Source organism: Gadus chalcogrammus, chromosome 6 (genome assembly GCF_026213295.1).
Source record: "Gadus chalcogrammus isolate NIFS_2021 chromosome 6, NIFS_Gcha_1.0, whole genome shotgun sequence".
In the NCBI taxonomy this organism is placed as follows: domain Eukaryota; kingdom Metazoa; phylum Chordata; class Actinopteri; order Gadiformes; family Gadidae; genus Gadus; species Gadus chalcogrammus.
In genome coordinates this window covers 15,020,063-15,033,711 of record NC_079417.1, presented here as the reverse complement: position 1 = coordinate 15,033,711, position 13,649 = coordinate 15,020,063, and the positions used below count along the sequence as shown (strand labels likewise).

At 44.3% G+C, this 13,649-nt stretch overlaps 1 protein-coding gene across 1 annotated transcript; it reads left to right on the top strand.

Annotated features, from left to right (window-relative positions):
- Window positions 1-6,010: 6,010 nt before the first annotated feature.
- atoh1a (atonal bHLH transcription factor 1a) lies at window positions 6,011-7,273 on the top strand. Its single transcript, XM_056592457.1, has 2 exons — window positions 6,011-6,245; window positions 6,465-7,273. Exons 1-2 carry the CDS (start codon window positions 6,011-6,013, stop codon window positions 7,271-7,273), a joined length of 1,044 nt encoding a protein of 347 aa, XP_056448432.1.
- The last annotated feature ends 6,376 nt before the right edge of the window (window positions 7,274-13,649 follow it).

Genomic DNA, 13,649 nt, shown 5'->3' with positions numbered 1-13,649 from the left:
GGGTAGGGAGGGAGGAAGAGGAAGGGAGGGTTGTATAGGAGGAGGGGGAGGTGGGAGGAGAGGAAGGGAGGAGGAGGACGAGGAGAAAGGGAGGTGCTCTTGTAGAATCTTGTAGATGATAAGATAAACAAACTAGTCAGTAAAAAAAAAGTATTAAAAAACGGATATCATTCTGAATATAGATTTATGTACATAGGAACCCCTTTGTTTTGTCGGTGTCTGCTCGAGGTGTTTTGAGGGTTGTTTGTTTTTTGTACATCGAAAAAGGCGGGGCGATTTCACTGGGCTTTTGTCCACCCGTGTAAAAGCTGGTGATGGGGTGGTGTGTGTGGGGGTGGTGTGTGTGTGTGGGGGGGGGGGGGTCGGGGAGGGGCTGTTGACCGGAACATTTGCTTTGTCGTCGTCTTTGTGGTTATTTGGGATTTACTTTGAATCGAGGGTCTGTGTGTTTGGGCTATGTGTTTTCTATTCTTTCATCTTTTACGAGAACTACTTTAAAGGAGACGTACTGAAATGACTCCTGGTACTGTCTCCTAACCACCGAACCCCCGCTCGGTGGTTAGGGCGTGCGCTACGACAGCAGGAAACAGAGAAAAAACTGTTCCTACAAGATGGCCGACGTCGAAGGACTAAAACAGGGTGTCTTGACCTAAGTGAACCTAAAGTAGCGCAAACAGAGTTGAATGAGCTTGGATGCAGTTGTTTGCTAGAAACGTACATCTGACCACACATGAAGTTGTGGGTTGGGACCTGCTTAAGTATGGCAACCAACTATGGACCTTGAAGGGATGATGGCAGTGCTCATTTGGAAGATCTGCCAATGTTTTCAATTCTACACTGTCTTTACATTGTCTGGGTAGTGCACCCGATCTCTTTTCAATCGTTGGGACCGTTTCACCAGTATCTGTGATTCAAAATGTGTATTCATCCATGGGATAAAATGAAAAAGGCTGGAAATAACTAACACTTTCAGATCACTGGAGCGAACACTGTTTCGGTGAGTTGGTTTGGAATCAGTTTCAAACGCAACCACGGGCAAACGTTCCCAACACTGTTGAGCCAGAACTCTTGTTGCCTCAGCCTGAAACTATTTCTGCCATTTTGACGCATTGGCCTGTAACTGTTTCCACCATTTGATGCTCATAAGTGCGATTGATTCTTCGTCAATCCCACTGCACTGTACCAGTGCTCACAGACCTGTAAGTGATTGTATGTAGATCAGATTTTTCATTTTTTTTCCTTTCACCTAAACTGTGCTGTCTGCTTTTCAAAGAAAGGTGAGATTATCCAATCAGAGTTCGAGAGAGAACGCTGTTAAAAGACAAGCTCAAAGACTTCAGAAAGCTAAAGCTTATTTTGTGTCTTTCTTTTTAGTTTTTTGGCAGGAAAAAAGCTTTTACTGCGTGGAATGTTTTATGGTCAGGTACAAAGAATAACATTGTTTTGAACTGACTGCTAATTGTTTCATTTATTGTTAGATGCTTCTAAGATTTTTTTTTTTCAAAACTGCTTATTAAGGGGTCAAGTAGTCTCTTGTGTGGCATCGTTTGGGCATTCAGAGTTTTACTTCTATTTTTGATGTTTGCTTTTTCGTTCTTGGCTTACATTTTTCTCCATGGCTCAGAAGTTTTAATGAGAGATAGACGGTCAATTGTGTATCCTCGTGTCATTACTCAAATCGGGGCACGTGCCTCTAATGTGGTGAAATGAAGCTGTATTTTGGTGGGGAAGGAGACATTCAGCAATTGCTCGTACAGGCCTTTTGTCAACAAGCTTGTTTGTATTGTCATGTATTAATTCTCCTCAGCCCTTTTTCAAATCACAGTTTTCATTTGAGTCGGCAGTTGGAATCAGTAAGATTAAGCGCTATTGGCGCTGCGAGCTCAGTGGAAGGCTGTGGTCCCCGACGGGTTTGAAATTTCATCCTAGCAGGTTCTGATGTCTTTCAACCACTCCGAAATACACTTCTATTTCATGTGTCTAATGTTAAGGAAACTGTTTGTATAACTTATTTTTTAAAGTGCCAACTGATTAAAATCAAACCAATAAGGTGCATTTTAGGGACGGGGAGAGGGAGTAGTACATTATAAACTTTAATCGACTGGGAGGGGAAGAGGGGAGGAGGGGAGGAGGGGAGGGAGGGGAGGACGGGGGGGAGGGGGGGGGGTTGAACTGGTGAAAATGAGCCAAACCTTTTTTTTTTTCACTAACACTTTATTGATTATTGATAATGTTAGTGTTTTAGAACAAGTTATCAGTTTTTTTATCTTTATGAAGTAAAAGCCGCAAAAAATGTCGTGCATAGAGTACTCAGTGAAGCTGCAGCGTTTTGGAGCATTTCCAGGCATTCTTACGTTATTAATAGGCTTCAGTGTGGCTCTTGAATGACATATAGGACACAGACAACATTTTAAAGTTTAATTTCATATAAACGAGAGAGACGTCATTAAAAAAAAAAGTATATTTTACATGTCAATGCTATTTTTGTTTAACAAAAAAAGGAAAGGTTATATCATTATAAGCTTTAGAGTTAAGTTTAGATTTTAACGTTATCTCCTGCCCTGCCCAGAGTCAACTCGAATACAAATAGACTCTTCACGTCTCATCTCATCCAGAGTGCATTTTATGAGTTGCTGGCTAAATAACAAAAGAGTGGCAAGTTGATTAAAAAGATAGCATGCACAAACTTGCTCTTGCGCTATCCGTTAACATGTTTTTAATTTCAAACATAGAACATACAGGATTTACTTGATAATTTTCAAAAGCTTATGATGTACAGTATTTAATATAGGCCTATTTTGTTGTATGTGTTGCATATTATTCAAAAACTGAACCAACCGGAGCCCCTGTTACAAGTGGCAAAGCTTTCTGTGTATAATTTGTCTAATAAACAGGTTTTCTACAGTGGGAGGGTATTTGTTGTTTTTTTTGCCAACTGCTCCTAAACAAAAAGTCACATTGCATTTTCCAAAGTAAGGTTAAACTTCAGATTTGAATGTGAAAGCATTACAATCAACATTCTGCTGTTTCTCTGATACCCTGATAACTATTATCTCAAAAGCTGTTTGATGATGCCAGCATTTGTATGTGTGACTGACTACCGGGCGCATCTGCTGTGCAGAATAGTGCGGGCTCCTCGTCCACCACCCAAAGGTAATATCTACAAATGTGTATTTTTTGTTTTGTTTTGTTTTCCACATGATACAAGTGCAGTGCAGTGATATCTTCTAACTTTGAATTACAGCGAACAACAGAGGGATGTGATGACTTTGTGTGGACCGACGTGGCTCTCACCCAAATGTAAGTTCAAACAAGTGCAAAGCCATTGTGTTCCCTTCACTCTTCAATATCACAACAAAGGCGCGTGCACCGCTGTTAACAGCTGGATATGAGCTCATGACCACTGCCCATGACGCTCGACACACTGAGAGTTTGGGGAATTCAATGAAGCAGTACGTTGTAGTTACAACATTTCACCATAGAGTGGCGCCAAGTACCCTAGCATGGGCGTCGCGGGGTCCCTCTGGGTCCGCCTGTCCGTCTCAACTGCATCGTGACTCGTGCGTGCTTGGTGTTTGGAGGGATTTAGAACGTGCCTTCATGGGGAACAGAATATGCCTTCTTTGGTTTAGCTGTGTTTAATTGCTCAACATTTAGTGACACTGCTTCAGTTTATCTTTTTGGGTAGGCCTATTATTATTTCAGACTATGAAGACTGTAAAGCAGGCCTAGACCATCCGATATACCTCAGACCTACCAGTCTCACATAGATATATGAATAAATAAATATCCAGTTATATCTACATGCTCAGCCATGTATGACCATCATCAAGTCCCAGTCCAGACCCTGCCTGCTCCTCTCCCTCTCGTGCGCCCTGTTGCCCGGGAGACAGGAATGGGCGCAGCAGCACGCAGACTCCTCTCGAGCGGCGGAATGGAAGCCCCCACGGGGACACATTTTGTGCCCCTCTCCTAAAGAGTCCCCCCGGCGTGACCAATGGGACATAGTCGCCATTGTCACTACGACACTTTAATAATCGCAACTTACAATATCCAACCTGTTGTTAGCTTCAGGAGCCCAGTGGAGCCGGTTGGATGTTGAGTTGTAGGTGGGGAGGGAGGGAGGAGGGCGCTAGGCGCCAGACCACTAGCCTACAAGACGTCCCGATGATGAATACATGAATACAAATTGAAAAGATAAATACACGGTATATTTTTAGAAATGTAAGGTTGTCTTTTTATTGTCTTGTGGACAATCTTAAGTGGCGCAGGTTGAGATCGGGCTCTTTTTTCCTAATATAAAGTTTAAGCGGAGGCTTTTTAAACCTGTAATTATTTTTTACAACGGACCTCTACTCTGTTAGATTATTTTTTTGAAATATCGACGGAAGGGATATCATTGATGCATTCTTATTCCCAGAGAAGCAACAGTGTCCGAGATGGCGCTGCTGAAAAAATGCTGCATTTTATAGGCTCGCCGCAATCAAGCAGAAAGTGTCCCGTCAAGAGTCCTCTGCGTCATGATTGGCAGGTTACCTTTAAATAGTGTTTCACTGCACTTCGATCAGCCTCCTTACATGTCTAAATGAATACAGTTTTTGCAGTGTAGGCCTATTGTATAACTCCTTGTCTGGTAGCCTCACAACGTTCTTTCTTTTATTCTCTTTAAATTTCATTCAATCCTTGATTTTATTGAAAATTTGTATTTATTATCATATTTATGGATTTATTCCCCTGACTGCTCTCTACCTTCTTTTGAGTTATTCTAAGTGGCTGCAGTGGCCCTCCGCTGGTGTCAGTGGCCCATAGAACTGCGGCGCGCCACTCAGCCCCCTGCTCGTATTCCCGATCCCTGTGAAGCCCTTTTTTTGGCGATAGGGCGTTCCGTGGGACGGATCAAAGGGTTGGGAGTGTGTAGAACAGAGAAATTGAAACTGGATATAGTCTTAGCATTCATAGAGAGAAACGGTGAATTGACAATGAGCGCGCGAGCCCTGCAGGAGCCGCACGGTTCTATTCGGCAAACTCTTTGCGGCCGCAGGTTCTGAGGTGCGCGCATCGCATCCTGCAGTGCGCTGCACGTTCGGGACTTTTGCACTTCTTTCAATGCGCCATCATATAATGGCCATGGTAATGTCTGATACGAATCGATGTGTCCATAATTGTCATGTTTCAAAAGGCCGTCCCAGCCAGGGCAAGTATAGGCCTGTTTACTGGCTGGACGAAGGATCACGCTGCAAATGTTCATGAATATTTTGATGTTAAGTTCAGTTTTGTGTTGCAGGCAATCCTTATATGGGGTGGAAGCAAGAACATTTAAAGTGTGTGTGTGTGTGTGTGTGTGTGTGTGTGTGTGTGTGTGTGTGTGTGTGTGTGTGTGTGTGTGTGTGTGTGTGTGTGTGTGTGTGTGTGTGTGTGTGTGTGTGTGTGGGGGGGGGGGGGATGGAAAACACTCGCATCCATCAATGAAAAGGAACCCTTTCTTTCTTTTCCCCATTCTGTTTTTTTGTTATGTGGCGTGACGTCGCGCACGCGTGCAGACAGGTAGGCAGCATCCACGGTTGTTGCGGGTCTCGCGCCGTCCACGCTCCTCACCTCCGGCGCCCCGCCACCCCCCACGTGCGTCCTGGGGGAGGGTCCACTTACCTCCCCACCCGTTAAACACTCCTTAAACCCTAGCGTCATTATAACCAGTCGTGTTTCGCGGAGACAATCCCCCTCTCTCTCGGGTTTAACGCGACATCTCATTGGACGTTTACACGCGACCAGGGCGGGGAGGGGGGGCTCTCAGGCGCGTGCCGCTTTTTAAACCGACGCTGCACCTTGAGACATTAAGGAGTCCCGCACGCGACTGGCATTCACAGTGCATGCTTATAGCACAGCGCGAGAAACTCGTCTCTCCAAAATCACAATTACAACAGAGTTTTCTAGAATCCATTTCGTCTGTCTCTGGGATTTTTGAAAAGAAATGGAAGTTTTAAACATAGATTGGAGCAAAGAAGCGCGGGACATGGGGGTGCTTGAGACACGGCAACAGCACCAACGCTTTATGGGGAAGGGAGGGGAGCAGCTGCAGCCCCAGCGCGAGAACGACTGCAACCCAAGCAGCTTGACGCTCGTGGACAGTGGCAGCGACCCACGCGCTTGGCTGGCTCCGCTGCAGCCTTCTGTCACCTGCGCGGCACACGCCGCCTCCCCTGACTACCTGCCGCACTCGCCCTGTCCCAGCTCCGGCTCCTATCAAGGTAACAGCATCAATTCAGAAGCTCACATTCAGGGGCAAACGTTTTGAAATTAAGTTACTAATGTTATTATGGGCGATTTGAATTAAAACGGTCATGGTGGTGGACATGCGGTGTGTTTTTGGTATTTTTGTTTTGCGCATTTTTGTTTTACGCCTTTGTGTGGGGAATATCTGTTCTCTGTATATTTATGTCTTGTTGTTGTTGTTGTTGTTTTGTCAGACAGTGGCTCTCCGGCGTCATCGGGACACTCCAGCCCGCCGAGCTACATAAGAGCCGCCCAGAACCTCAGTTCGCTCAAGGTCAGAGAGCTGTGTCGGATGAGCAGCTCACTGGGCTGCTCCGACGAGGCCGACGAAGACAGACAGAGAGCCCCGTCCGGCAGACCTGCGAACGGGGTCCACAAACAGAGACGCGTAGCCGCCAACGCCAGGGAGAGGCGGCGGATGCACGGGCTTAACTACGCCTTCGACGAACTTCGGAGGGTCATCCCGGCCTTCGACAACGACAAAAAACTATCCAAATATGAAACTTTACAAATGGCACAGATTTACATCAACGCCCTGGCGGATCTGCTGGAAGGTCCGGTTGCAGCCGCTAAGGACACTAGCGTTTCCAACAGCGCTTCGAAGGTGCCCTCGTCAAGCCCCGGCTTCGACAAGGCGAAGGACGCGACCCCGCAGACCGCTGCGTCCTGCAAACGGGCCACCGCTGGGTCTGTGGTCGGGACCGGCTTGCCCGTGCAGATCGACGTCCAGCTCCCCATGCGCACGTCTTTTGACGATGGTGACCTCTCAGCCATGATAGAAGAGGCGATGTGTTTCCCCTCAACGTCCGCCTCGCCCTCCTCTTCGTCGTCCGGTCAGGGGGGGCATGCAGCGGGGTCCGTGAAGATCGGGGGAGGGAAAGAGTCGCCGAGGAGCGATGGAGAATTTTCTCCACATTCACAGTTCAGCGACTCGGATGAAATGCATATGGAGCTTCACTCCAGTGAAGAGGACGATCTCAGCCATCACACTGTTTCCTTCTGAAATAATACGAACTATAAGCTTTTATTTTCAAATTGCGATTTAACATTCAAAGATTCATTCAAACAAATACATGCGCCTTTTTAAAGGTGTAAATTTGGCCTGTTAGCTGTGTGGGTTGTAAGACCTTGAGATTGCTATTTCTAAGATCATTAATACATTTCTTAAAGGTTAAGACATTTTTTATAACAAAAAATAGACAATTCTATAACAATTTGATCAACTCAATAAATAGCTTCAAGATGAGTTCATGTCCTAAATACTTAATTTGGTTCTGCCAATAGAGTTGTATCCTCCCGTTTCCATGGGGACGTGGTCGAGAGACCCCTCTGCCATGTCGCGTGCTGCACTGCCACGGGTATCTTCCACGTCACTCCGACCAAAACCTGTCTTCCTCAAATTTGAATATTTCTTAAATTTTATAACGTATTTTATTTACATTTTTATATACATATAAGCCTCTGGCCTAGGTTTATGCTCATTTTTTAAATAGTTACTTCTGTATAGGCCAGTTTAGAAACTTCTAAAGTTCATGCAGTGCACTTTATAATATACGAGCCAGAGGCTTGCGAAATTGAGTTGTGTTCAGACCTAAAAAATATATTGTTTTTTTCTTTGCTAGTGTAGGAATGCCAATTTATTACCATTAGCCTATTTAATGTAGCCATTGTTGTCTAGCATCGTTTTTTGTATTTTTGTTTATAGCTGCTCCATTCAACATGTTCATTTGCCTACCACGAAGAAGAGAATGGGCATATATTTATTGTTTTATTGTCTTTCGTTTTCTTTTTTGGGGAAATAATGTAATAAATGATCAAATGCTAGTCTTTTGCCACTCATTGTCCATGTTGTTTTGATTTGAAAATTAAACAAGAAAATTGAGGATCGAATTGTATCTCTTCTTATTTGATTTACTTGTCCATTCATTAATTTAGCTATATAGCACACCTCCTTTACTCCTTTCATTTTCTTCCCTTAATCATAATATAATAAGCATATTTGAAAGGTCATTAATTAATTACCTATGAACAATATGAATAATCTAAACGTATTATAATAATAATGATGATAATAATAATATAATAATATTAATAACTAAAGACCTACTTGTAAAAATAAATAATAATAGCAGTAAAAACCTTTGCTATTATCATTATTAAAATATTCTTATTTGAAATAGTATGCCAGAATAAATGGAAGAAGTATTATCAGTATTTGATATTATGAGCCTATTACTGTTAATTATTGAAATAGAAAAGCGTCAGAGTAATTTAAACATGCGTTTGATAAATATTGTAATCTATTATAAGAATATTATGATCCAAAATAAAATTGTGTATAATAAAGGCCTATAACATATAGGCCAATATGTTTTCCACAAGTTCTTCACTATGAATAGGATTTCCATCTGAATATTTTCCGAACAAGATGATAATGTGAAACAGTTAAACAAGGTTTTTTTGTTTTTAAAGAATTAAATAGGCCTACATGATTCACTCTACTTCATGCTATTAAAAACAACAGCATAAATTCTCTCCAACACGCGCTCGCTTCCCTTATGCTGTTGATGCGCTGCAGCACTGCTTCCAGGAATCCGCCTCATCTTGATAAAACAAAAACTGTAATAAAGCAACATCATAGCAAACAACGTATAGTATATGAAATCGATTCAAGTGTCCCTTGAGACACACCTAACTTTTTTATTTCGTTAAAAAGTTCCCTTTTCTTGCCATTCAACCCTTTGGGTCTGATAATGAGGAGCGTGCGTTAATGTCAGCTCATTGTGGCAAGGCTCGTGGGCCGAGGTATTGGATGGCCGCGCTAAAGCACGCGCTGTCAGCTGGTGAGCGCTCGCGGGTTCCCCACCGTGTCCCCGAGGACCCATCCCGAGAGAGAACACACTTTCTCAAGTCAAAAGACCTGCATGACACACACCACGTCTGTCTACCTCTTTTCTATCCCGTTCTCTTTTCTTTCTTTGTGCCTACTTTGCCCTTACTCACACGTGCACACACGTGTGCGCAGATTCTTCTTCGTTAAGTTCGAAGCACCTGCCGCGTGACTCATGGCGCGTGAGTAACATTTAGCTATAGGCCTACGTGCAATTTATGTCAAAACGTAAATTATAGGTTTGACTAGCAGACTTAAATAGTGAAGGGTGAGGTATATAGCCTAAGTATGTGACTTAAGTTATTTATTGCACTTTAGGCCTTTATAGGCCTACCTGTTTCACTGACTGTGTGCCACCACCGCTTGTTTTGACCAATCAGAAGGCATGTTAGCTCCCCATGTTAGCCTCCTGGCAGAGAAGTCATTGAATAATGGGGAATGTATTGCGCTTGCTGCTGTGTTTAATTATTTAACGAATTTATGCAAGCAAGCAGAGGCATCTGAAAATATAGACGCCATCTGCAGGCTATGAGCGCCTGACTCAGGTGACGGGCTGCGATCACCGGTGATCAGGTTTCCGGTTGTTTGTGCGCGAATCGAATTGCGACGTATATTTTAATTGAGATTACAGGCGAAATGTGAAGTAGCTTAATAGGCCTTCACTTAGAAGCACATTTGCCAGCCATTAGGCTTATGCTAATTATTGCAGACGGCTACAAGCCTACATTCATTTAGCCTACATTAATTTAAGTAGGCTAAATAATGTTCATGAATAATAGTTCATACACTTGATTTTGGATTTTGTATTATTTTCTTGCGTATTTTTATTTAGCCTACTGTAGGCCTACCTTTTTGGGATATGCTAAATGGAAATATAGGCTAGACTACTTAAAAGGAATTGACGTTGTTCGGAATAGGCTATTAAACAAAAAAAAGCACTGTATAGCAATTTTGGGTTAGCCTACTGAATTCTTGACACAGCCAATGGAGAACAAAACGTTTTCCCATAGGTTCTTATCTTATGCCATATCCCTTAATAGGTGGACGTAGTTTAAACGAATAAAAACAATAAATCCCGCTTCCCAGAATGGATGAATAATCGCCCTGTAACCTAAAACAACAGGGAGGAGTAAAAGTGTGTTTTCAACAGGTGGGATGCTATACAGGATGAGGTTTCACTTGCATTAATTATTCAGCGGCAGTTGTTATGAAAAAATAAGAGCCGCCCGGGCGCTGTGCCTCGCTCACGTGGAGCTGGAGGGGCGTAAATAAAGGACTTGAGATGCATCGAATAGATGTGCTCTTACAAAAAAACAAAACGTAGCTCAACCTACAAGTACACAGTTTTCAACCAGAAAATACGCCTATTCTCCCCAATGACTTTTACCGCATGTGGTTTTGCTATTTGCTTGTTATATATACAGGCTTACCAATACTTTGTCTGCAATTTGATAAATCGTTCTATCTGTGAAGGAAACAAAATAACTTTGCAAAACTATTCAAAATTGAAGATCTTATTGAATGTGTCCTGTACAAAATTGCATCTCCTTATTAAAACTAAATTAATGTAATTATTGCATTAATAATGCTATAATATTTTTCTAAATTAATCATGTGTAAATCATGTCAATCAGTAACGAGCACTAACCTTCATGCCTCGTCGGATTCTGTTAAAACATGTGAATATATGTTTCTATAAAACATGTTAATGCATGTTTCTATTAAAACATGGTAATATATGTTTCTGACAATGTATTCATGCATGTGAATTCCACGGCACGTTTTGGCTGAATAGAAAGACCCTTGCATTTTGTATGAGATATTGGGAGCGGAGCTGTGGGCTGTCCAAAAAGCCACAGGTCTCTCAGGGGATCCCGAACAAAAGGCAGAACTGGGCCACAGTTTCCATCTGCTGCCCCAGAGAAAGAGAAGGAGGGGTGAGCGAGATTGAGAGAGAGAGAGAGAGAGAGAGAGAGAGAGAGAGAGAGAGAGAGAGAGAGAGAGAGAGAGTGCGAGTAAAGGATAGAGGACAGAGAGACAAAGGACAGAGAGAGAGAGAGAGAGAGAGAGAGATAACGAGAGAAACAGAGGACAGAGAGAAAGGGACAGAGAGAGAGAGCGGGAGGGAGAGAGCGCGACACCAGGGGAGAGTCATAGCGACAGAGAGCAGGGTTAGCGAGCGAAGACACTTGTGGACAGATCATGGCGAGGATGAGATGACGCAAAGAAAGGGAGAGAAAGAAAAAGCTGTCGTAAGTAGCAGGGATCAGAATTTGTTCCACCAAACCAGACAGACTGTTTGGGTCTCCGTCTTTCTCATGTGCTCTCTCCCTCTCTTTCTGTCCCCAGATGGTAGTAAAGAAACAACATTAAAAGCAGCAAAATCAAAGTCTGAGAAGCTGAGAGAAAGAAAGAAAGGAAAGCAGAAACGTGTTTTGTATATGTTTTAGAGGTCCCATGGCATGCAATTTTATGGATGCTTTAATATAGATATAAGTGGGCCCCTAACACAGTATTTGAAGACGTTCCCGAAATTCAGCCGTGGTGCAGAATTACAGCCACTACGAGCCAGTCGCACATTGAGCCATATGCATTGAGCTATCCCCAAACGCGCCATTTTGGTGTCTGTAGCTTTAATGCAAATGAGGAGGCGATAGGCGGGTCAAGGAGGAGGGTGGGGGTGTGGCCCTGATCAGCTTGCGGCCATGGTACCATGCGCTCTGTTTACAATGGATGTATTGCAATGGCGACGCACACAAAGCCTTTGGCCGTGTTCTGTAAATATTCTAGAACACACGGGAGTCCTGGAGCTTTACATCTAAATAATATATTATGCCTAGTTTTCTATAGCATATAATATATATTATCACGGCCAAAAGCTGTGTGGGCCTCCAGACCATCTGAAACGACCGCGTCAGGTTCTCCGACCACTTCCACATCAATCTGAAGTAGACTGACACACGTTATGGAGGAGGAAGGGATTGTTGCCCACAATTGTCTCCTGCCGGAGCCTCGCTGCCCGCTACTGAGGGACAATCGCCTCGGCAGCGGGGCAGCGGGCAGCGGGCAGCGGTCAGCGGTCAGCGGGCAGCGGGCAGCGGTCAGCGGGCAGCGGGCAGCGGTCAGCGGTCAGCGGTCAGCGGGCAGCGGGCAGCGGTCAGCGGGCAGCGGGCAGCGGGCAGCGGGCAGCGGTCAGCGGTCAGCGGGCAGCGGGCAGCGGTCAGCGGTCAGCGGGCAGCGGGCAGCGGGCAGCGCCGAGGCGGTGGTGCCAAACTTACTTTCCCCCAATTCCTTCTCAACCAAGGCTGAAATAACCCCCACTACAGTCTTATTGTGGAAGTACCAGAGACGTCAGAAAACCGACGTGTTATGAGCTATAACACCAACATCTGAACGGTTATCCAAATAACAAAGAAGTGTACAACACTTGCGTTACAGAGTGTGTGATCACATGCATAAACATGTGGCGCTCGCACGGTCGTAGCTCATTGTCTCATTGCCGGGCCAAATTCTCTGGGCGCGCCAGGCAGAGAAAGGGGAGGTAGCTTGGCCCCTTATGACGACATATTGGGCCTCATTCCAAATCAGCGCGCCTGAGCTTCCATTTTTTCAAAGGCGAGCAGGATATCTAGTGCTCGTTTTACACTGAACGCACGCTTTAGCCACAGGGGAACCATAGGCAGGCTAGGGGAACTCATATTAAGGTTAGAAAACCTCATAAAGGGAGATTTTCATGCCATGTTTTAAAAACCTATGCAGAGTGGAGGAGGTTTGTCCCAGATACAGGGCACAGAGACACACCACCTCAAGCCTCTTATAGCCTTCAGGGCGATCAACAGACCTCCCCATTACACATAAAAAAAACCGACACAGTGGGGTCAATGAGGAGAGGGGAGTGTGCCCCGTCCCCATACAAGGCAGCACTGCTGTTCAATACGAAGGAGTGCTTAGGATTGGCTGGAAGCTGGTGTGTCTGGGTGTGTGTGTGTGTGCTCATCTTCTTGGCTGTTGTTCGCTCAAAGTTTTATTTATTTATTATTTGTTTTTTTTTAATTTAAAAATAACTTATGGAGTTACATTCTAGTGGACATTATGTCCACTAGGTATTTTCTGATTTTCATTGTTGTGGAATGTATTGATATTGTTTCAGCAATGCAACCTGGGAATCAGACAAATCTGCCAGCGCATGTTTGATATGCTCTGGCATATGAGTCCATAGTCCCCCCTACCGTTCGGACAGGTTTACAGCTAATCTGCCTGGGTCGGGCCAATCAGAAACGTTTATCTGATACGGGGCGGGTTTAAGACTGTACAGAGGAGCACCCTATTAAGGCATTTTCATAAACAACCAAGATGGCTGCTACTTATGTGTCACACTATTTGGTTCATTGATTGGTTGTAGGTCGAGCCAGTCGCGTCCATAGGTCTTTTGGTCCACGCCCATTGATATCGCCCCTTAGAGATCGAAACTGTACTGAGGGGTTCCTGA

Coding starts and splice junctions, on each gene's coding strand:
- atoh1a (XM_056592457.1), top strand. CDS start 6,011: ATGGGGGTGCTTGAGACACGGCAACAGCACCAACGCTTTATGGGGAAG. Junction 6,246..6,464: donor CAGCTCCGGCTCCTATCAAG/GTAACAGCATCA, acceptor TTGTTTTGTCAG/ACAGTGGCTCTCCGGCGTCA.